A 25,086-nucleotide genomic window follows, 5' to 3' on the forward strand; every position below is an offset into this window, starting at 1 on the left:
TTTTATATTGTCCAACCTAGAAGTGTGGTCTTCCAGCGGATTCCTCATGCCCCAAGGCCTCCTGGTAGCGCCCACGATCCCCAGATGCAGAACTCCAATCAAGTCCCGTGGTGCCCTGTAGGAATCTGGGGCACCACTGCTGCACTCCAGGGTAGCTGCCATCTAGGGTTCTGGGGGAGGCAGTGCCCTAAAGAGGCTGCCTTCCCACATCCTTACACTTCTTGGGCGTCCTGGCCGGGCCGGGCTGTCACATAATATAAAACACTCTTTGTTTTCTTCGACTATTGTATCGATTTTTTATGAAGCCACACATGTACCTCACACTGAGAAAGCTGCGCCCGCAGTGAGGACGTCTCCCTCCATCTCCTTCCTGCACCCCTCACACTCGGGGCCCACTTGCCACTCTGTGGGGTTTTCTGGTGTTGGGTTACGTTCTGCTCTTGTCCTTGGCTTTCGCTCTTGGGTTGTGGGTCTGTTTTTTGGGAGCGTTGAGGCATCTGCTTTTTTTGCTCTTCTCAGCATTTTGCTGTATTGTTCTATTTTCCTTTATTTATAAAAATTCTGGGTGGCACAGTGGCGCAGTGGGTAGCACTGCTGCCTCACAGTTAGGAGACCTGGGTTCACTTCCTGGGTCCTCCGTGTGTGGAGTTTGCATGTTCTCCACGTATCTGAGTGGGTTTCCTCTGGGTGCTCTGGTTTCCTCCCACAGTCCAAAGACATGCAGGTTAGGGACATTGGAGATCCTAAATTGTCCCTAGTGTGTGCGTGTGTGCCCCGCGGTGGGTCGGTGCCCTGCCCGAGGATTTGTTACTTCCTTGCGCCCTGTGCTGGCTGGGATTGGCTCCATCAGACCCCCGTGACCCTGTAGTTAGAATATAGCGGGATGGAAAATGACTGACTGACTGACTATAAAAATTCTTTGTTTGGCTTTTTGTGAGGAACTGAGTGACTTGCAGCGTTCTAAAAGTCATGGTGGTGCCAGCCGGGGCCATCCCGTCAAATTGTGTGGCAACATAAATAAGAACAGCAGTTAAATTAATAAACGGGCACACGAGGGCACTCGAACATGAATCAGGCACTTGGTCAGGCCGTCCTGAGTGACACGCCTCCTTCTGGGGTTGGCCATCTGTATATGCTTTGGACCGGAAGGGGCGGGACTTTTTGGAAATGATGGGGGGGCGTGGTTAGTGGATCTCCTCTGGGCTGTGGAAGGAAAAGACCAGACAGATAGCGACAGCGCCCCCTCCCACCTTGGGGTGGTACTGCAACGCTGATCAGAGCTGGCAGGGTGGCCCTCAGATGTGCATGTGGTTTATGGTCCTCCTCCCTCCTCCTCCTCCTCCTCGTAGGGCTGTTTGCTACATGTTGAAACTGCAGTATCTCTCTCTCTCTCTCTCTGCCTTCATTATTTGTCTTCCCACAACGCCATTTTGGTTTGCTCACAGGTGTCGCGATTATGGGGTAGGTGCATCAGCCGTTGCCTAGGCAACATTCCAGAGTGATGTCATTGGTGCGATCTTTGAGTTCTTCCATTTGCAATTCTAATTTTTCCGTATTTTAGATAAAAATAATTTACAGAGGATTGTCTGTGCCTTTTTATTATCCTGACTTTCTGTTCATTCAGCATTTTCTGACTCTTATCTTGCTTTTCTGCCTTGGCGAAGTATCACTTTTAGGGATGAACCCCAGCTTGTAACTTTTGACCCACCTTGTTTCATCTCCTGATCCTTTAATCGAAATCTTCTTCACTGTTTCTTGCTGTCTTGGGGCGGAGTGGTGACTTTGAGGCTAAGGGTCTGCGCTGGTTTCCGGTTCAAATCCCTGTTACTACCAAAGGGGATCCTACTCTGTTGGTCCTTAACCTGTAATTGCTCCAAGGGCACTTTACAATGGCTGATCCTGCACTCTGACCTCAAGGGGTATGCAAAAACTAACAAATTCCTAATATAAGAAATTATATAAGGAAAAATAAAGAGCAAAAAAAAAATGTTTCTTGTCACGTGTCCACAGTCCACAGCCATTCTAACTCCTGGACGCCATGACAGACAGGCATACAAACCAACAAGAGGAGATGAATATGACGTCAGACAACAAAGCTGAAGACACACACCTCGGGTCCAGTCAGGCCCAGTGAGCCAACACCGACTCCAGTAGGGCGAGCGCTCCTGAGGAGATAGATGACCAGTCAGGGCAGGCAGGCGCTCTGCCATTGCTTGAAGGCCTTTGGCTTCCCACTGAATGTGCGTCTTGAAGGGGTGACAGGCAAAACTTCAGTTCCATTCACACTTTCTGATTATCTTCTTTTTGTTCCTCAAATTTTCAAGATTTCTTTCTGAGCAATTACTCCCTAAGCGATGGGCCACTGAAAGTGAACCGAGATCACCTGGGATTCTTCCGCGTCAACTACGTGGATGATGGGTGGGACGACATCGGCCAGCAACTGCTCTCCAATCATGAGGTAGGTGACAAACACCGCAGACATGGAAATGGGCCGCTCGTGAGTGTGTGTGTGTGTGTGTGTGTGTGTGTGTGCACCCTGAGGGGCCCTACAATGGCCTGCTACCACAACCCTAAACTGCATGAGTGGCTCATAATGGCTGTGACGTCTAACGCGGCCTCTGTTCTCATTGTCACGCAGGACTTCTCGGTGTCTGACCGTGCTGGGCTCATCGATGACGCCTTTTCTCTGGCCAGGCAAGTATTTTCTGAACGCGCTGCCAACACTCTGAACTCTGCTCACGTTCAGGGGATTTCTCAAGTCTTCACTTTCAGCACACTTCATTGTGTTGTGGATTTCATTTCAAGGGAACACATTTGCCATCTTTGCCCATCAATCACCACTCACTTACCCCTAATGACAATGAAAACACGGGACCAGTAAGGTCAGTCCATTCCAAGACGTATTCAGCCCCTTAGCTCAGCACTTTATACAAGGCAGCATTTGCAGCTTCAGGTCTCCACAAGCCTTGCACTCCTGGATTTGGACAGTTGATCCCATTCTTCCTGGCAGATCCTCTCAAGCTCCATTAGATTGGATGGGACCCCATCTTGGGGGGTTCAAGTCTGGGGCCACATCAAGGACACTCAGAGACTTGTCACCAAAGCCACTCCAGCATTGTCTAGGCTGTATGCTTCAGGTCACTTTGAGGTGGCACGCACTATTGAGCAGGAGATTCGACCCTCTCAATCCTGACCAGTCTCCCAATGCCACCACCATGTCTCACAGTAGGGATGGCATTGGGCAGCTGATGAGCAGAGTGTGGCCTTCACCGGACGTCGTACTTGGAGTTTTTTGTCCAAAGAGTAACCATTGTCGTCTCTTTCTCCTCACGTCCAGTGCCTTTAACTGAAGGTTGAGTTCAGTCCAGCCAATGATGGAGTGCTGCTGAGGTAGTCGTCCTTCTGACAGCTTCTCCCATTTCATCAGAGGACTTGTGAAGCTCTATAGAGTGGCCTGGTTACTCCGTTTGGCCAAATGGTCAGCACTAGTGACTCCAAACGTCTTCTGTGCCCCTGGGAGCCCCCCAAGCTTTATTAATTGTTTGATGCCCTTGCAGGGAGTTTGGTTTTGTCCTAACATGCAGTGTGAATAATATTGTGGACCTTCCATGCCTTTCTAAACTGCGTCCAGTGAGTTCAGTTGACCACAAATGGACTCCAGTCAAGTTCTAGAAACTTCTCAAGGAGAATTAAAGCCAAAAAAAGAGGCACCTGAGCACAATTTCGGATCTGAGTACTTCTAGAGAGGAGAGATTTCACTTTTTTGATTTTTTATCTATTTACCAGCCTTTCCGAAAGCCGTGGGGTTTATTGTGTGCAGACTGATAGCCAAAATCTCAAATGCATCCCCTTGAGATGAAATCTGCAACAAATGAAGTGTGCAGAAAGTTCGGGGGGTCTGAATATAAATAACTTCTTTTATCCAAACTGACTTACACCCTCTGAGATATGCAACTCGGTCCTCCTCACCTGTTCCTCCAGGTCAAGTGAGTGGCTCAGTGGTGTCAGTAGTGGGATTTGAACCACCATCACAGGGTTTAAAGTCCAAAGACTTCACCAGGATGCCACACTTTCTGAAGCCACTGTAGGTGATGCCCCCGCCCCTGACCAGAGAAACTTGGAGTTTAAAAAACGGATGGATGTCTGAGTGAGCTAAGTGGGAGTTATGTGCACATGTCAAATGAATGGACAAGAGCCAGAAAAAAGGGTTTGGGGCCGCACCTGAAACTCGGGCTGCAAAATCATAAAATAATTACACAACGGCATACGGAGACGAGTCCAGAGCAGAACTGAATTGGAGGAGCTAAAGATGGCACAAGATGTGACGTCATCGGGCCTGGGACCAGAAGTGATGTCATTGGGGTCAGGACTAGAAGTGATGTCATCAAGGGTCAGGACCAGAAGTGATGTCATCGGGGTCAGGACTAGAAGTGAGGTCATCGGGCCCGGGACCAGAAGTGATGTCATCAAGGTCGGGACTAGAAGTGACATCATCGAGGGTCAGGACCAGAAGTGACATCATCGGGGTCAGGACCAGAAGTGATGTCATCGAGGTTCAGGACCAGAAGTGAGGTCATCGGGGTCGGGACTAGAAGTGAGGTCATCGAGGGTCAGGACCAGAAGTGACGTCATCGGGCCCGGGACCAGAAGTGACATCATCGAGGGTCAGGACCAGAAGTGACGACATCGAGGTCGGGACCAGAAGTGAGGTCATCGAGGGTCAGGACCAGAAGTGAGGTCATCGGGGTCGGGACCAGAAGTGAGGTCATTGAGGGTCAGGACCAGAAGTGACATCATTGAGGTCAGGACTAGAAGTGAGGTCATCGAGGGTCAGGACCAGAAGTGATGTCATCGGGCCCAAGACCAGACGTAAGGTCATCGAGGGTCAGAACCAGAAGTGACGTCATCGGGGTCCGGACTAGAAGTGAGGTCATCAAGGTCAGAACTAGAAGTGAGGTCATTGAGGGTCAGGCCCAGAAGTGACATCATCAAGGTCGGGTGGAATTTACCGTAACTTTCCGCAGAGGAAAGAGAGAAGGGATCAGTGCACTCCGCCACCCCCTGGTCTGGCATGGAATTACCCTCATTCAGGCCCTTTAACTGCCTCCCATGCATCTGTGTCAACACTTTTCTTGTGTCAAGTGCCTTAGTGTTATACATGACACACGTGACACTACAGAAGTAAAGGTTGATTGAATGGAATGGTTCAAAAGCAAAGGTGCCATCGGTGCTACTGCCCACATGCCAAGGTGTTCTGCCTGCCAAAGGTCAAATGGTCTCTGATGGAGGATCACAGGAATCGTCGGGTAGAGGGGTCCTGTCATCGGATTGGTTGGCCCAGCTGTGGATTGGCCACTAGGGGGAGGCAGCTTGATGGCCGAGGTCTCCAGGACTCTAAACAAATCCAAATCCTATTATGGGATGTCATCTGCTGTTGAATTCTGCTCTGTACATGTCATATTTCTGTTATATTGAGGGTGACTTGTCTTCTTTTCTGTGTTTTATTGTATTCATCCCCTTTTTTTTATGGACACCCACTACATGCCCAACCTACCTCTAAAGGGGTCTCTCTTTGAATTGCCTTTCCTGAGGTTTCTTCCAATTTTTTGGGGGGAGTTTTTCCTGGGGGGCTACCAAAAGGCATGGCCTGTTAAAGCCCACTGCGGCCCTCCTTGTGTGAGTTTGGGCTGTACAAAGATAAGTTGTCTTGTATTGTATTGTCTTGTCTTGTATCATCTGTGCTTCCATATCATTCATGAAAGTCCTGTGGATTCCTAGGGCAGAAATCCTCAATTATGGAAAGGCTCTGAATCTCACTCTCTACCTGCAAAGCGAAAGCAGCTACATTGTGTGGCAGCGGGTGTCTTCAGCCATAGCCTACATCAGGGACATGCTGAGCAGCGATGCCACCCTCCACCCCAAGTTCCAGGTAAGGTCTTTGATGTCGGGGGGGTCTGCCACTCTGTCAAGCAGTGCCCATTGATTTTCTTTCATTTTTTGGGGAATGTCTGGGATTTCAACAAACAGAAGCTCAGAGAAGAAAAGACAAACGTCAGTAAGCGGGACGTACAGACGGACACCTCTGCTGTTGTGCAGGTGGTTTTAGGACTTGTTTGCACTGAAGCCCCCATCTTTCTTGTGTTTTAGCCCGTTTCTGACCCCTGGCTTCAGTATGTTTTGCTTTTTTTTCTGGTTATTTCTCTTTATTATTATTTTACCTTTGCTTTTTGTCATTTTCTAATGTTTGTATTTAATATCATATTGTTTAAAGATGATTTATGTTTTGTGTTGATATGCTTCTGTTGTAATTAGGAGACAGAAAGGAACACAGCATAAAAAAGGGGTGGGGTGGGGGGGCAGTGCCAGTTAAAGCCTTAGGTAGGGAGGGAGGGCAGGAGGACGGTGCCCCTCGGTGTCCATAGCGCATAGTCAGTAGTGGCATCGGCCCCTTCACTTACATAAGCGGTGACCCATCTCACAAACAGCGTTACTAGACATTGAGGACCAGGGGGACCCCCAAGGTGTCCAGGTAGTCAGTATTAGTATTAGTGTCCGGAGCGCCCACCCCTTCAATTACATAATTGGCACCCCTCCTGCATACATAATGCAGACTTTCATAAATGTCACCCCTAATGGATTGACTTGCTCAAGCTATAATCACCATTGTACAATTTTTTGGTGTGGGCATCCCATGCCACCCCCAGCAAGGGGCCACTCTGGGTGGTCACACATGTCACTCATACCTAAATCCATCACTTTGTGAGGCCTTTAGAAAACCCACAAAACAGGCCTTCCCAAAAGAGGCCTACCCCAAGTCAGCTAGCCAGCCGGCCCGTCCCAAGTGCTACCTGCAGCCTGTGGCCTACATGGGCCTAAAAATGTGGTTCTGGCTCTGGAGGCTCAAGTTTAAAATGACATTCAAAAGAGAGGAGCTGTCTGATTTCAGGCTTCAATAGACAAGTCCAAAACAATCCTGGTTACAAATAGAGAATGTGCGGCTACAAGTAACCAAAGAAGCACAAAAGAAGAAAATAATGCAAAAAGGTGACGCTTATAAAGACATTCAAAGGCCCAATCTGCAACCGAGCCATCTTTACAGCATCACAGACCCCCAGACAAAGTACTGCAGTGGGGCCCTTTGTATTGGCAGCAAAACAGAAACATAGATAGGCATCAGAAGCATAGTGGGCCCCTATGCTCCTGGGGACCCCAGCCAGTGCCCATTGTGCCCATACGTTAAGATGGCCCAGCAACTCAGTATTGGAATCCAAGGAAATGAGCGAAAAATCCACAAAAACCAGAATATCACAAGAAAAGAAAACTTGAAAACAATCAGTAGTAACCCAAGGGGAGTTGTGTCATCCCCCAGAGAGTAAAGGTGTGTATGTGTGTGTGTGTGTGTGTATGGGGGGGTTGTACCTCCAGTGTGATGTCACGGCGCCCCGCCTCCTGGAGCTCCACCCACAAAGTGAAACTCTCACCTTCCTGTCCCTACAGGCCTATTTTCAAGATCAGGTTAAAGACCACGCAGACAGATTGGGATGGGAAGACACTGGAACCCACCTGGAAAGGTGTCACCTTCAGTTTGAATGTTAAATCTTTTGGAAACTCTGTCACTATCACTTTCGACTTTAATTATTGTTTTCTCTTTTGCCTGCTTTTTAGGCTGCTACGTGAAACAATTTTGGGCATCGCCTGCCAAATGGGCCACCAAAGTGCTTTGGGCAACGCCTCCATTTTATTTCACGAGTGGATGGCAGGAAAGAGGTGACAATGATGACAATGAATGTCATAGATTTATGGCTGTGAGGGTTTAAGGGCTCCCTGACACATTAGGCTCTTTAACTTGTCCACATTCCTTACTACATATAAGAGGGAAGTACCGCCCACACTGGCCACACCCCCACACCTCCAGAATGGGCGTGGCCAGAGCATCACTGACTCCACCCAGACTGCTCCTGTGCCCTGCAGCCATCCAGTTCTCTCAGACTGACTGTCCTGCTTCTTCACCCATCTGGGGTTTGTACTGTCATGGAAGACACAAGTCACATATAAACAAAGCAAAACCCTGATGTCACTGAAAGACACCAACAAGAAAGCAGTCGCTGGTTTTACTATTTACATTGTAGGCTCAGTACACTAGAGGGCGATGTAGTCAGGACTATAATTAATGTTAAAGTTCAGACACTAGAGGGCGATGTAGCTGCTCGCCATTTGTGCCATTAGTGACAGACAATAGACAGCTCTGCAGTAGGGATGTCTTCATATGTAAAGTTCAGACACTAGAAGACGATGTCAGGGATATCATCCATAACAGAACTCAGACAGTAGGGGGCAGCATAGCTGCTAGTTAGGTGTGCCGTCAACAACAGAGTTTAAACGATGGAGGGTGATGTCATCAGTAATAAAGTTCAGACACAACAGGCCAAGTTAGACCTCATGAGTAACAAAGCTCACATAGTAGAAGGCAATGTAACTGCTAGCTAGGTGTTCCAGCAGTGAGGTTAGGGGGCGCTATAATAAGGGATATCATCAGTAACAGTGCAGACACTCGGAGCAATGAAACTGTTAACTAGGCATGTCATCAGTAGCGCAGTTCAGACACTAGAGGGCAATGCAGTCAAAGAGATTATAAAAAGCACTGATCTGACACTAGAGGGTGACATACAATAGATGCCATCAGAGGTGCCATCGTTGTAAGGTAAGCTACAGTAGTCATTTCACATGAGGAAAACAGAAGTGCTGAGGGCAGGCTCTTCACTTTGTGATCCTGATGACGGAGAATGAAGAGAAGATGCAAGTTGATCGGCACATCCAAATAAGAAATACACTAAACTCTGTATATATAACAAAAACGAACCTATATCAGCTCATGGATGGATCTTGTCTAGGCTAATATTAACTGAATTAGTGATACGTTATAAAACAGATGAGGAAGTCTGAAAACATCTGGGATGTCAGACTACACGACTAGCAAAGCAACAGCATGTTGAAATGCACAAGTGCCAGCGCAGCACAATTTCAAAGTGCCAAAGTGTTGCAAGATAAACAAGATAGATAGATGTGAAAGGCACTATATAATAGATAGATAGATAGATAGATAGATAGATAGATAGATAGATAGATAGATAGATAGATAGATAGATAGATATGAAAGGCACTATATAATAGATAGATAGATAGATAGATAGATAGATAGATAGATAGATAGATAGATAGATAGATAGATAGATAGATAGATAGATAGATAGATTGAAAGGCACTATATGATAGATAGATAGATAGATAGATAGATAGATAGATAGATAGATAGATAGATAGATAGATAGATAGATAGATAGATAGATAGATAGATAGATAGATAGATAGATAGATAGATAGATAGCACTTTACTGATTATTTGCTATCCCACCATGCTGCACCTGAACATGCCCGGCGTGCTTCTCCATATCAGGACTTGCTCTTATGACCTGCCAGCACAGTCCTTGTCACCTTGACTTCTCACACCATATGACCACTTACGCCCCCTGCTGCTGTTTACCTGCCATTGCTAAGCTTTGGTTTGCTTTCATTCACCGCTCTCTTGTGTTTCCAGGGTGCCTGTTAATCTTCGACTTTTGGTGTACCGATATGGAATGCAGAATTCTGGTAATGAGACATCCTGGAATAAAATGTTTGAAGAATACACCCAAACGAATCTGGCTCAGGAAAAGGAAAAGCTGCTGTACGGCCTGGCGTCTGTGCAGAACATCACGCTACTTGACAGGTAACCTGACGGCGCTCACCTCGCTTCACTTGTGGCTTGAGGGTCACAAGGATCACCGACACCTGCTGCCAGGCTGGGGATTTTCTAAGTCTAAGACATTTCTGGGGTGACTGGCGCCCTTCTAGTGAACACAACTACATTTCATGCCCAGATGGCCCGTCAGTGCCGGTGTGTCCGTCTGTGAGGTCAGTGCAGGATGACAGCCATTTTGGTGACCGCAGGCTCCTCTCCTGGTTTACGTTGTTTCTTTTTGTGATCATTTTCTTGCTTTTTATGTATGTCTCCGTCTTTGTTGTTCTTACATTTTGTATCCCACACTTGATGGTCAGCAGTTCTTCTTCTTCATCTTCTTCTTCCTATTATGGAGTTATAACTTTTATTTTAATTTAGTGTATTTGTTGGGGGGCCATGCCAGCCGCCACCCCCCCTTTAAACTCCGTCTATGTCCATGTAGTGTGGTGGCCAGTAGGAGTTTAGGGACCCTCAGGTCTCGACTTGGTGGACAAGCTTGGTGGACTGATTGGCCTGTCGCCGTCACATTTGTGAGTGGCCCAGTGTCAGTGACTGTCCCCTGTGATGCGGTCCTGTGTCCAGTGTCACCTGGACAAGCCTCAGCCTCTGGGCCCCATTGTGAGCGCAGGGCTTGCCCCACAGCCGTTTAACTTGAGGTTTTCTTTCTTAACTTTTTTTTTGTTTTATACAGTAAACTATTTTTTGACGCCCTGCTGATTCCTTGATGACGTTTGTCTTTTCACTTCCTGCCTTTATTGCCCGTTAAGGTAGCTAACTCTGTTTTTATATTTTGTTATGCAGGTTCTTGAAAGCCATCAAAGATGAAAGCATTGTGAGAAGTCAAGATGTCTTCACCATCATAAGATACGTCTCCTATAACCAATATGGAGAAACAATGGCGTGGGACTGGACGCAGCTCAACTGGGACTATCTGGTCAAGAGGTACGTTGCTGTGACAATCCCAAACTCCGAATGTCTGCCTGTCGGCCACGGCTTGGAATGGAGAAGGCGGTGCTGCCAAAGGGCATCGTGCCAACAGCCAATCTAAGAGAAAACGGGCATCTCACACTGTAGACACGTGAGGACATCACTACAGTCCTGTCACAGAATAATGGATGGATGGGAATGTGGAAAGGAATGCATGGGATTGGACTGTTGTAGACTGGAAGTTGTTTTAGATAAAAAAAATAATTGTGAATGTGACGATGAGCTCAGGAGAACAAACACAGCTGATATGCAGACAGTGGGGGGGCGGGGGGGGGGCAAAGTCCGATAGAACAAAGAGCTCGGGACTGAAAAAACAATTCGGCATGAGGGGGATTCTGTTATTATGGCGCTTCGGACCTCCGGCACTCCGCAAACAGAGCTGACATCGAGATTGATTGACAGGTAACCCCGCCCCTTAGATCTGCCCACAGGAGTGTGACAAACGTCAAGTAAACAAAGTGACAGAAACTTTCACTCTAATTGGCTGTTCAGCGGAGCCCCTGAATCGCACATTTTGGGCCCCTGTTTGCTACTTTTATCATGAGAAATGACTTACTGTAATGAATTCTGAACATTAAACAGATTTAGAGCCAAAAAAAAATTAATTCAAAGAAGCATTTTGTTAAAGTGGAGATCCTTCTAATGGAATTTGACCTGCATACCTATATATATAAAATCCATACGTCTGTCTGTCTGTCTGCTTTTCACGAGAGAACTGCTTCACAGACTAAGAAGAGGTTTATTTCTAGAATTTGCTTGAACATTCCGGTTGATTTTGTGTCTTCTCTCATCGCACTAAGAATCAGAGTAGCAATTGATTTGCACAAATCTGAGACAAAGGCTGTGGGCCGACGATAAGGGAGCGGGCAAAACTCACTCACTTGCCAGCCTGCGTTTGAGTCACTCTACCTGTCGCCACATGTTGGAGCGCACCTCACCTCCGCTTACCTAGCGATACCCGTTTGTTCAGCAGACATTAACATCTGCAGATTGTGAAGGAGTAACATTAGACGTTTCAAAAGAGAGATTAGAGCTACGTGTGTTTTAGAAGGTACCTGCTGATCTCTCGCCACGCGGTGGGACGCTCACCCATCAGAGCTGAAGACAATCAGATACAGTGCCAACGTTTGATGTTGGAGTGTGCCCACCTTCTGCTTGGCCAGAATGACATTTTTTTTAATATTTTATTTTATTGATTTTTAAACTTTGTACTGTTTCATTACTATGTGGGCGGAGCCACAGGGACAGCTAGAATCTATCTATCTATCTATCTATCTATCTATCTATCTATCTATCTATCTATCTATCTATCTATCTATCTATCTATCTATCTATCATATAGTGCCTTTCACATATCTATCTATCTATCTATCTATCTATCTATCTATCTATCTATCTATCTATCTATCTATCTATCTATCTATCTATCTATCTATCATATAGTGCCTTTCACTCTATCTATCTATCTATCTATCATATAGTGCCTTTCATCTATCTATCTATCTATCTATCTATCTATCTATCTATCTATCTATCTATCTATCTATCATATAGTGCCTTTCACATATCTATCTATCTATCTATCTATCTATCTATCTATCTATCTATCTATCTATCTATCTATCTATCTATCTATCTATCTATCTATCTATCTATCTATCATATAGTGCCTTTCATCTATCTATCTATCTATCATATAGTGCCTTTCACATATCTATCTATCTATCTATCTATCTATCTATCTATCATATAGTGCCTTTCACATATCTATCTATCTATCTATCTATCTATCTATCTATCTATCTATCTATCTATCTATCTATCTATCTATCTATCTATCATATAGTGCCTTTCACATATCTATCTATCTATCTATCTATCTATCTATCTATCTATCTATCTATCTATCTATCTATCTATCTATCTATCTATCTATCTATCTATCATATAGTGCCTTTCACATATCTATCTATCTATCTATCTATCTATCTATCTATCTATCTATCTATCTATCTATCTATCTATCTATCTATCTATCTATCTATCTATCTATCATATAGTGCCTTTCACATATCTATCTATCTATCTATCTATCTATCATATAGTGCCTTTCACATATCTATCTATCTATCTATCTATCTATCTATCTATCTATCTATCTATCTATCTATCTATCTATCTATCTATCTATCTATCTATCTATCATATAGTGCCTTTCACATATCTATCTATCTATCTATCTATCTATCTATCTATCTATCTATCTATCTATCTATCTATCTATCTATCTATCATATATAGTGCCTTTCACATATCTATCTATCTATCTATCTATCTATCTATCTATCTATCTATCTATCTATCTATCTATCTATCTATCTATCTATCTATCTATCTATCTATCTATCATATAGTGCCTTTCACATATCTATCTATCTATCTATCTATCTATCTATCTATCTATCTATCTATCTATCTATCATATAGTGCCTTTCATCTATCTATCTATTATATAGTGCCTTTGAACAAAATATCTATCTATGCCAGCTCACATTATGAGTGTTTTTATCTATGGATGTATTTGATTGATTGATTTATCCGTTCAGTTGTTTCGGGGGCTCTCTGGGCCAGCTTCTTCCACACAGACTCGTGCCCGTGTCGTTTTTATCTCATGTGTTCATTGTTGTCCTGACTCTTCCACACCTGATTCCTTTGTCTAAACCACTGGCACACATTCCATGTCCAGATAAGTCAGCCTTAGCTTGGTGGTCTTTCCTGATGATTTTCAAAGCCCACCTTTCACATCTGTATTTAGCAGCGAGACGGGTGACTTTGCTTTTCCAGGTCATTGCACTTCGACCCAAAGCTAAAAGCCACTTGACCTTGGGGTCTGATTGGCCACGTCAGGCAATTTTGGATCCCAGGACAATAAATTGTTGAACTCTTTGAATTTCTAGCCCTTTAGTCCTCATTTTCACGGAGTCTGCTGCTGCCGCCATGATTCTGGTGTTTTGTGCTCTCATTCCCGGCATCATTAGCTGTACCTGCACAGTCTGACGGTGTCATCACAGAGGGATGAGTAAAGGGAAAGCGACTTCTTCGTGTGTATACATGTGATCTGTATGCTTGAAGCCCCCCTACACACACACACAAGAGCAGACATCAGAAGGGTCACAAGAAGTGAGGAGTTAAATTATTTGTACAAAATTGAATTTTTCGTGTTACTCGGAGTTTGGCTCAGCAAAAAAACATTTGTGCATAAAACTTCACTTCCCTTCCAGAAAAATGTCTAAATTTGTCACTGTGGCCCTGGACTTTTGTCCCACTGTATGAGGGGCCCAGGGGTCTGTTTAGGTGGCATGACAATGAAGTCCACGTGACTTTCATCTCAAATGACTTACAGGACAGGCAGGTTGGCAGATTTCCACGGGTGGCGACTGTATTGGGAATGGGCACCACTATGCCATGCTGGAAGGCCATCTTTGGTTGGAATCTTACGTCGTTTTCTCTCCATTTTTCAGATTCACGCTGAATGACAGAAACTTGGGCCGCCTGATCACGAGGATCACGACCAGGTTCAACACGGAGCTGCACCTATGGAAGGTAAGGAGGCCTCGGTGCTGCCGTTTATCGTTGATCCTCCTGTGCCACGCTGACCACGCTGGGGTCCCACTTTGTGTATTTTAGATGGAAAACTTCTTTGAGACGTACCCCGAGGCGGGAGCGGGTGAAGGACCCCGGAAGCAGGCCCTAGAGAGCGTGAGGAACAACATCAGGTGGCTGGCGAGCAATAAGAATGAAATCCAGGCCTGGCTGGAGAGTCGGGGTCCGTGAACGTGTGTGTGTGTGTGCCCCCCTCGGAGACGTTAACGCTGACGACCACCTCGGGGTCCGTGAGATTTCTAATAGAAGATGAGAGTTTCCTCCTTCCATTTAACTGGTCGTCGGGTAGGAGAATCAAAAAAACGTTACCCTCTGAGCCCACCTGGGGTCTTCTGATGAGGCCCTGCTTTGATTTCACTTTTTTGTTCTCTGACTTTTTATGAATAAATAAAAACGATTTGTGCCCGGAGCCCCTCAGTATGTGGTAACTCTGCCTTTAGAGTTGTGCTGCCTGTCCAGGTGGGTTTCTGGGACCGCCGCTCAGTTTACCAAAGTCTGGGCACTTGTGTAAATGAGGGGCTTAAGAAGAACAAACTCTGCCTCGGCTTTCCATAAGCAAGTGGAAATGTTACTGAATAGCAAATGCGCCATCCCAGAAATCAGCAGCTCTACAAATATTTACAAAGTCAGGGCAGGACGATTACTGAAGCCTGGCTAGCGTCTGCCCCCGGTGCTTAACTTGGGTGCCCACCAGGATTCACCCTGACCAGCCTATCAGGCACACCACATGGCCACCATACCTCTGTGAGCGTCTTGGGCATCAATGTGGACCCCCATAAGGGTCTCCCACCACATTTTGGAGTGTGTGCCCGTTTGGGAGGTCAGGTACAGATTTTGGATCCCGAAGGGCTGTCCCAGGTCAGGGCTCCGTACAGGCCGCTCGAGGTCCTCCACGTCTTTATGGACCACAGGGGCAGAGGGTCGAAGCAGAAAAAGGATCTTCTCCAAAATGAAGGACACAGTTGTCTCAAGGGTGTGTGCCCTTCCCTGGCACCAAACCCTGCCATTACCCCTCACCCAGCACACTTTACACTTCAGAAGACTTCATGAAGACCAGAAGACTGTCAGACAGTGACGTGCCACTCATCACTTCGCATGCCCACTGCTCTACAGTGCCATGCTGACTCTAGGCATTGCCCAGTGTGATCATGCATACCCACTTCATGAAGCCACAAAGCTTCAGCGCTGTGAGTCGGTAAGGTCCACCATTATGGCCAAGCTGCTCTTTGTTCTTGACGCTCGTTCTTCACAATGACGCCACTTACAGATACCTGGAGCGGTTCTAGCAGAGCAGACAAGTGACAAAAGTGGCATCCTGTGACAGTGCCATGTTACGAGTCACTGAGCTCTTTGTTATGATGCAGCGTTTGCCAATGAAGACGCAGGGCTACATGCTGATTTGATGCCCCTGGTAACAGCCATCCCTTTGGACACATCGGTGTACGTTTCATGGAGCTCGGCGTTCAGACAAATGACGTGTGTTTGGCGTGTCAGAGATTACGACTTTAAAGAAGAAGGTCAGGTGACAAGAGAGTCCCCTCTAGACTGGCTCTCTGTTTGCGGAGCGGACCACCGGGGCGATACGGAAAACTGAGAGAGAGAGAGAAGTGCTGCGCAGATTAAACAGGCTGGCATCTGACAGATCGGCGGGGCATACCCTCAAGTGCTTAAGGAACGCAGAGAGAAAACCTTGGATGGACATCATTTACAATCTCAGCACACGCGGGCACGACGACCACCGGGCGGACCCCCACATGACTACAGGTAAGTTAATGGAGGGAAGATTTCACACAAATGTTAGAAGATTTTGATTCACAGACACATGGAAAGGGTGAAGTGGGAGACAGGAGGACATCAGGAGCCTTCAGAAGTGGACGTGAGGGCATTGAGGTGCTTGTTGGGCTGCATGGCCCGTCCTCGTCACAATCATTCACAGTCCTACTCTGGGCCTCTCTGGGTGGAGTTTTTAAGGAAAAGAAGATGAAGAGGAGACCTGACTGAAGTGTTTAAAATGATGAAGGGCATTAGTCCAGTGGATGAAGATGGGGACTTTAAAATGAGGTCATCAAGAACACGCGGGGGGGACACAGCTGGAAACTCGTGAAGAGGAAATTTCACACAAACATTGGGAAGTTTTTCTTTACTCAAAGAGCGACAGACACTTGGAATAAACAACCAAGTCGAGTGGTGGGCAGGAGGACTTGAGGGACGTTCAGAACTCGACTTGATGTTAATAAGTGGAGAGGACTGGCGAGCTTTGTGGGTCACAATGACCGGCGCTCGTCCAGAGTGTCTGAATGTTCGAATGTTTTGAGGTTTTCTCGTCCCAATCAGTAATTCTTTTAACACAATCTTTAAACTACCATTCCTTGTGTATATCAGTTCATGGTTACATGCGTGTTAAATGATCAACTCCGCGTGTCACTTGTCATGACGTCACAGCAGGACTCACTCACATGACTTGTCAGTCTCCTCGACGCGCCCTCAGTGTGTCACTCAGACGCCATTTTGTCCAAGTTCGTCCTCATTGGCCTTTCATGGTGTTACTGATTGTTGCTGCGCTGCTCGATTACAATATGGACGAGGATGTGGCAGAGGTGGACTGCTGTTGGATTTAGTTAGACATTCGATATGTTTACCTTATTTAACGTGTTTATGCTTTTCAGTTTTTTTTTCGGTTACATGATTGAAGTTTTTTGCCGACAGTCACGGTGTCAACACCGGCGACACAAGTGAGCGCAAAACGCAGCAGTAAAAGGAATGAGCGAGAAGACGGTGACCTCCTGGTCCCTTATGTTGTCACAAACGGAGGGCAAAAGGACGTACTCTGTGAGTTTTCATGTCTTTATTTTCCAGTGAGGTAAACACCATCAGGATCCATTTTAAAACACAAGCACTGGCCGTCTGTTCAGTTACACTTATAGGAAACGCTTCACTTTAGACAAGAACTCTGCGTGGCAAATGAATAAACAGCACACTTGTGAAGAAATAAACTCGACCTGAAAAATCCCAACCTGCCCTTTAGTGAGTTCTTCATTCACCCGCTAATCTCCCTGTGGTGCCCGTTAGGCTAAAAGTGGCATACAGCGAGTGGCATCAGCCCGACACAACGGGGGGCTCATCTGCTGGCTGGAAGTCTTTGGGGCCCTGCTGTGTCACACTCGTGACATTTTGATTTTAACATATTTATATTTACACAAAAACATCAGGTTTATAAACGCTGTGTTATACTAATAATTAAAAAAAAAAATACAGAAAACACGCAGGGTGCAAATAGGAGAGCAATGGAGCTCTGAGTGGAGCAGCAAATTACACGTCAAGAAAGAAAGAAAGAAAGAAAGAAAGAAAGAAAGAAAGAAAGAAAGAAAGAAAGAAAGAAAGAAAGAAAGAAAGAATTAGAAAAATAAAATATTTTTTTATTTTTAAATATACACTTTATTACTCTGCAACAATTATTACAGTCATAAACCCTCAAAAAGATATTAAAAACACAATTTTCTAAAGTTAGCATTGGAATTACAAACAAAAAATAGTTCCCCAAGAAAGAAAGAGAGAAAGAAAGAATTAGAAAAATAAAAGAAAGAAAGAAAGAATTAGAAAAATACAAGAAAGAAAGAAAAAGAATTAGAAAAATAAAAAAGAAAGAATTAGAAAAATAAATAAAGAAAGAAAGAATTATATAAATACAAGAAAGAAAGAAAGAATTAGAAAAATACAAGAAAGAAAGAAAGAATTAGAAAAATACAAGAAAGAAAGAAAGAAAGAAAGAAAGAAAGAAAGAAAGAAAAAGAGAAAAATAAGAAAGAAAGAAAGAATTAGAAAAATACAAGAAAGAAAAAGAATTAGAAAAATAAAAAAGAAAGAAAAAAATAATAACGAAAGAAAGAAAGAATTAGAAAAATACAAGAAAGAATGAAAAAGAATTAGAAAAATAAAAAAGAAAGAAAGAATTAGAAAAATAAAAGAAAGAACGAAAGAATTATAAAAATACAAGAAAGAAAGAAAGAAAGAAAGAAAGAAAGAAAAATACAAGAAAGAAAAAGAATTAGAAAGAAAGAAAGAAAGAAAGAAAGAGGCATTGCCGCACAAAGTCGGCTGTTAGCAAAGAATGAAACAAGACAGTAAGCGATCAGGGAAAGACAGGAAGCGCAATAGGCACCCAAATACCCCCCAAAGTTCAAGACACTCCCAACCCCCGCGCCACCACCACCACCAGTTCCAGTGACCAGCGGGGGTCAGTCGAAGGGTCTGCGGCGGTCTGCACAACTAAACTAGCGAGCGACGGGCCCAGCTGCTTCAGTACTGGAATGTTTAAGTAGGCAGCAGCGACATCTAGTGGAGAAATAAGCTAATGAAGGGCCAGCTGAAGTGAGAAGCACGTCGACGTGGTCTGCAGCCAAGCGTCTTACATTTGGGACTTTACTTTTTTTTTGTTCCTTCTCATGTATCATACAGTGAATTAACTGAAATGATCGAATTGTTCAGGTGTGAAAGGGTCTTGGGGACAGAAGTCATCATAAAGGGCAGGGAATGAAAAACTTAATTTCAAGCAGAGTTAAGTAAGATCTTTTTAAAGGCACTTTGGATATAATAGATGAGTTAGTGAAAGGCACTATATGATCGCGAGATTACAGGCGCTGTATTACAGAGCCTGTGAAGCAACTAGATGGCACAAGATGAAGAATTGGGGCACCAGCACAGCGCACCCCATCAAACTGATAACATCTATTTAAAAAACAAAAAAAATCCAAAATCAAACAAGAAGAAGTAAACGATCACAGGGCCATTGGGGTCTGCAGATGATTTCTAAAGTTGCTCGAGGTGGGAGGACATTCCACTGCTGAACCCCAACGTCTGTTTTTTGATGGTCTCCTACACACTCCTGTGTCCTGTGATGCCGGTGGACGTGACCTCATTGTTCCTCCACAATCATGTCATCTGTTGAGGGCATTAAAAGGAGAAGGTGCCAGTGACTGCGCCACCTCATGCCAGCTGCAGAGCCAGAAATTTCCAGGGCAGCCTGGAAACATTCAAGTGGGCAAGCCATAAGCCATGTTTAAAATCAGAACCTTTCTGTGGACCGAGGGTGAGTTGCCCTTCTGCGTCGGAGATGACGGCGGCTCGATTCATTGATGATTTATTGATGATCGATTGAATGTCCTCAGACCCCCCTGAAGTTTAGAGTGGCTGCTTTCATTGCCGAGTATTTGAAGGTTCAGGGGTCCCCCCATTGGAAGTGAGCATGTCAGTTGTAGTGTGTCATCTGCTAAAGGTGGGCTGTCAATGAACCCCCATAACTCCTACAATACTTGTGTGGCACATGGATGCCGAGATGTTTAATGCAGCGCTGTATTTGATTATTACGGTAGGACTTGTGGATACTCGACCATTTCATCACTGGGGGTTTTTCAACAAAATCACTGAAGAGTGCGGACACTCCATCATTTGGGGGGTGTTGGTGGGACTGGGCCCTTACCGCACACATCCATAATGCCCAGACGGTAGCCCCCCCCCCCCCCATGAAGTGACCTCTGACCTTCAGTGGAGTCTGAAGAGGACTCGCCGTCAGTTGATTTCTCATAATCCTCCACACTAAAGGAAACGGAAACTGGGCCAGTGGTGGCTGTCACACTAAACTTCATGTCCCTATTTTTACTCAGGTCACCACCCATGAGACACTCCTGAAGCTCACATATGTGCTGTAAAAAAGGCCAAGGAGACGCGGGCACCACAGGGTGAAGCCCATTTAAAGGCAGATATTTAGCCAAAAAATAATGAAGAAAACAAAGTGAGCAGGGCCAGCGCACCCGAGTCTGTCATGACTGGGGGTCTCAGGATAAAGTCGTCCCAAGTGCAAGAGGTGGGGCTTGTGCAGGAGGCACAGAAATGACATCACTGGCCCCCCAGTGACCATTGCATCTGGGGACACAAAGGAAAGATGTGACAGCGCCAACCTGCCATCCAGGGAGATGCATGAAGGGGCGTTTATGTGTGCGTACACGTGGAAAACACGCAGCCTGTCACAATTAGAAAAAAACAAAATGCCACTGCACCTCCAGGGTGGCATAAAGAGAATTCATTTATCTAGCATGGCAAGACAGACTATGGGCATCAAACAGCAGCACTAAAGGACACGCAGACCTGAGAAGAAGGCATCACACAGCCATAGTCCTTGTTATCCACTCAAAATGACCTTTCAGATGGCACACTGCCACTCTCTTCAGTGTTGCCCCAAAAAACAAATCAATAAATCACTGAGGATCTTAGCTCCCCAAACCCACCACAGCCAGGTGGCACAGGCTTCTTGTGAGGTCTGCCCAGGAGTTCTGCCAGGACACACAACTCAGAAAAGCAGCCAGACCCCCCAAACACCGAGCTGTTTAACCGGAGAAGAAAAGTCAGAGCAGGAAGTGAATCATTTGTGATGTGGGTAGAGGAGAAATGTGGGGGCATCACGGCCATGTGCCCAGCAATGGGGGCTCTGGCCACAAACAAGAAATGGCAATGCCCAAGAAGAAAACATGAAAAATATACAGCAACTAAGAATGCCAGAAAATGATTCGAGAAGAAACTTCACGAGTTTAATTTATAAAGTAAAACCTCTGATATCATTACTACATGACATTACCTACACTCCTATTATACTACCATTAACATAAAGTTTGGAGATGTGGGAGGAAAACCTGAGAGCAGAAAAACTCCAATGGAATTCAGTCACCCAGAAGAGTGGGGCAGCAGCACCAAGCATTGTGCCACCATGCCACCCCTCAGGGCTTTATGTGTCACTGTGAGTCTGTGGGTTGTGTGGTCTGCTTGGGTGGCTTGATGTGCGAGAGCCTCATTTTAATTATTAACACGGGGAAGTGGCGCCCTCTTCTGTCATTTCAATATACTGCATATACAGTCCATGTACACCTACAGATAGATAGATAGATAGATAGATAGATAGATAGATAGATAGATAGATAGAGTGAAAGGCACTATATAATAGATAGATAGATAGATAGATAGATAGATAGATAGATAGATAGATAGATAGATTGAAAGGCACTATATGATAGATAGAGATAGATAGATAGATAGATAGATAGATAGTAGATAGATAGATAGATAGATAGATAGATAGATAGATAGATAGATAGAGTGAAAGGCACTATATAATAGATAGATAGATAGATAGATAGATAGAGTAGATAGATAGATAGATAGATAGATAGATAGATAGAGTGAAAGGCACTATATGATAGATAGATAGATAGATAGATAGATAGATAGATAGATAGATAGATAGATAGATAGATAGATAGATAGATAGATAGAGTGAAAGGCACTATATGATAGATAGATAGATAGAGATAGATAGATAGATAGATAGATAGATAGATATGAAAGGCACTATAGATAGATAGATAGATAGATAGATAGATAGATAGATAGATAGATAGATAGATAGATAGATAGATAGATAGATATGAAAGGCACTATATAATAGATAGATAGATAGATAAATAGAAAGATAGATAGATATATAGATAGATAGATAGATGTGAAAGGCACTATATGATAGATAGATAGATAGATAGATAGATAGATAGATAGATAGATAGATAGATAGATAGATAGATAGATAGATTGAAAGGCACTATATGATAGATAGATAGATAGATAGATAGATAGATAGATGATAGATAGATAGATAGATAGATAGAGTGAAAGGCACTATATAATAGATAGATAGATAGATAGATAGATAGATAGATAGATAGATAGATAGATAGATAGATAGATAGATAGATAGATTGAAAGGCACTATATGATAGATAGATAGATAGATAGATAGATAGATAGATAGATAGATAGAATAGATAGATAGATAGATAGATAGATAGATAGAAGTGAAAGGCACTAGATAATAGATAGATAGAGTAGACTAGATAGATAGATAGATAGATAGATAGATAGATAGATAGATAGATAGATAGATAGATAGAGTGAAAGGCACTATATGATAGATAGATAGATAGATAGATAGATAGATAGATAGATAGATAGATAGATAGATAGATATAGTGAAAGGCACTATATAATAGATAGATAGATAGATAGATAGATAGATAGATAGATAGATAGATAGATAGATAGATAGATAGATAGATAGATAGATAGATAGATATGAAAGGCACTATAAGGCAGTATACAATAATGAATATGGAGAGCTACCCCTTTTTCATCAGAGGTTTTTTCCGTTTCCCACTCAAGACCACCATGATGATGACGATGATGATTTTCTTGCCCAAGATGACAGTCACATCCAAGAGGCCACCCTTTATATAGTTCTGGGACCCTCTGGTGGTCCCTACTCTACTCCTGTCTTCTTTTCTTGGCTGATAACCCCAATATCCCCCTGTCAGCATACACTCATGTAGCCATTTGGGGGACCCCTTGGCATTATTTGACCATCTGTTGTGGGTGGACCCCCTGATTTGGCTGGAGCTCTGCCCATGGACCTTCTTTGTGCCTTTGGCCCCACCCATAAGTGCTTGTTCCCTTGCTGCATTGGTTGAGTGGCAGTCACATTATGGGGGGGAGAGTAACGCCATAAAGGGGGTATCTATGGCCCCCAGTGCTGAGCATGCCACCTTCACAGAAGCCTTCACTCGAGTTTTGCTGTTTTTGCTCTTTTGAACTTATCCTCATTTTCACATATTATGTTTGCCCACCAGCCGGCTGTCTCAGATTGGCCTGTTGAGTGACACTTTAATTTCAATAAGTGACACAGAGGTCATGTCTTCTTCATTTTGTGTCACCCTGTGTGCTGGGTGCTTACAGACAGTTGCTCTTTATGGCACTGCGTGCCACACCACATTTCTTCACTCATCTCTTGTGTGCTGTGGTGCTGGTGCTGGGTGGTCGTGCAACAAACTGTGAGTGCATGGACCCCCCCCCCCCCCCCCATATGCTAATTTCAGTCACTTCCTCCTGGGTGACTCCATTCACATTTCACTTGTCACCCCATAATGATTTTTTGAAGGGTTCTGCTGTCACGTTTCATGGGTTTCATTTACCTTCTACTTCCACTGGTAGGCATCTTCTCCATCTCCTGCCACTTTGGTGCCCATTTTACTTTTGCTTGTGTTCTGGCAGCTGCAGAGTCTGTCACTATACACATATATTTATAATATCGCCTCGTGGGGACACCTTGATGTTCAAGGACAACGATGATCAAGTGCGTGGATTACATCTAATGAGGCCCCACTGTGCCATTGTCGCGCTAATAAGGGACCCGGTCGGAGTCGGTTAATCACACTAATAATCACCTCAGGTGGCCTCTTGTTAATATTCATTACTCACAAGTGCCCGTTGTCATTGGGATGTGACACTCAGGCGGCACTCATTCAGCGCCCCTCGTGGGAGGCGTGGCGAGTGACAGGAATACTTTAGAAATGAGAGCCTCTTAAAGGCACAGGTGACAGTCCAGCAGTCACATCATGGTGACAAAGGCGAGGAAGTCACACGTGTGTCAAGAACTGCTAAAGGGGCTCCTTCATACCAATGGCAGTCTGCCTTTATAGCGCCTTATTGGGGCTGATCTCTTATCTGTATTTTGAAGTCAGACGTTTTCTTTTTTTTAGTAATTCTGGTGTGTATGTAAGTATATATTTATGGATTATTTATTGTTTACTGAGCTTCTGCAAAACTAAATTCACCCTTGGGACAAAGAAAATTCTAGCAATCTATGTTTTATATAGCGCCTTTCACTCTATCTATCTATCTATCTATCTATCTATCTATCTATCTATCTATCTATCTATCTATCTATCTATTATATAGTGCCTCAGATCAGAGCCGGTGAGAGGCAAACCCTGTGTCACTGGCAGACACCAGGGGGCACCACGCTGGCACATGCCACTACTTTAGCTGAGGCTTTCATACAAAGTGGCTTGCAAGTCTCATGTGAATGACGATGGCTTGGGGTGTGATGGTGGCACAGCAGATTACACAGATGGAGCATCCTGAGTCCCCGCGTCTTCTCACAATTGCATTACTATAAATGGGCGGCATGGTGGCACAGTGGTAGAGCTGCTGCCTTGCAGTAAGGAGACCTGGGTTCGCTTCCCGGGTCCTCCCTGCGTGGAGTTTGCATGTTCACCGTGTCTGCGTGGGTTTCCTCCCAAAGACATGCAGGTTAGGTGCATTGGCGATTCTAAATTGTCCCAGGTGTCTGTGCCCTGCGGTGGGCTGGCGCCCTGCCTGGGGTTTGTTTCCTCCCTTGCGCCCTGTGTTGGCTGGGATTGGCTCCAGCAGACCCCCATGACCCTGTGTTAGGATATGGAGGGTTGGAAAATGGATAGTTGGGTGGATGGATGGATTAATAATAATACATTTTATTTATATAGTGCCTTTCCCATGCTCAAGGCACTTAACTTACTATAAATGTTTGTGATGCACCATCTGTTGAAATGACAAATGCAAGGCATTGTATTACTACAAATGTCTGCAATGCACCATCTGGTGGAATAACAGAGACAAAGCAATTAGGACTTAAGTAATGAAGTTATCCAACACCTGTATTGCCCTGTGAAAAGGTAATTGCCCCCTTAATCACATGTTCAAAGAGCTGACCAGTTTGTAGTGGTCTCGCTAATGTGGCTTTCCCA

General features: G+C 44.6%; 1 protein-coding gene and 1 long non-coding RNA gene across 2 annotated transcripts in view; one reads left to right on the top strand and one right to left on the bottom strand.

Moving 5' to 3' along the window:
• The window catches only part of LOC127528802 (uncharacterized), a 111,009-nt gene extending 98,018 nt beyond the window's left edge, over positions 1–12,991 (bottom strand). The window contains exon 1 of the long non-coding RNA XR_007935413.1: positions 12,836–12,991. This is a non-coding gene — a long non-coding RNA (uncharacterized LOC127528802). The remainder of the gene's footprint in view (positions 1–12,835) is intronic.
• The window catches only part of enpep (glutamyl aminopeptidase), a 39,640-nt gene extending 24,954 nt beyond the window's left edge, over positions 1–14,686 (top strand). Inside the window, exons 12-20 of the mRNA XM_051929844.1 lie at positions 2,325–2,458; positions 2,639–2,694; positions 5,779–5,929; positions 7,498–7,571; positions 7,666–7,767; positions 9,596–9,766; positions 10,580–10,720; positions 14,287–14,368; positions 14,453–14,686. Coding sequence (XP_051785804.1) covers positions 2,325–2,458; positions 2,639–2,694; positions 5,779–5,929; positions 7,498–7,571; positions 7,666–7,767; positions 9,596–9,766; positions 10,580–10,720; positions 14,287–14,368; positions 14,453–14,599 — 1,058 coding nt within the window. The 3' untranslated portion in view covers positions 14,600–14,686. The remainder of the gene's footprint in view (positions 1–2,324; positions 2,459–2,638; positions 2,695–5,778; positions 5,930–7,497; positions 7,572–7,665; positions 7,768–9,595; positions 9,767–10,579; positions 10,721–14,286; positions 14,369–14,452) is intronic.
• The last annotated feature ends 10,400 nt before the right edge of the window (positions 14,687–25,086 follow it).

The sequence above is a fragment of the Erpetoichthys calabaricus genome, chromosome 7 (assembly GCF_900747795.2).
Source record: "Erpetoichthys calabaricus chromosome 7, fErpCal1.3, whole genome shotgun sequence".
In the NCBI taxonomy this organism is placed as follows: domain Eukaryota; kingdom Metazoa; phylum Chordata; class Cladistia; order Polypteriformes; family Polypteridae; genus Erpetoichthys; species Erpetoichthys calabaricus.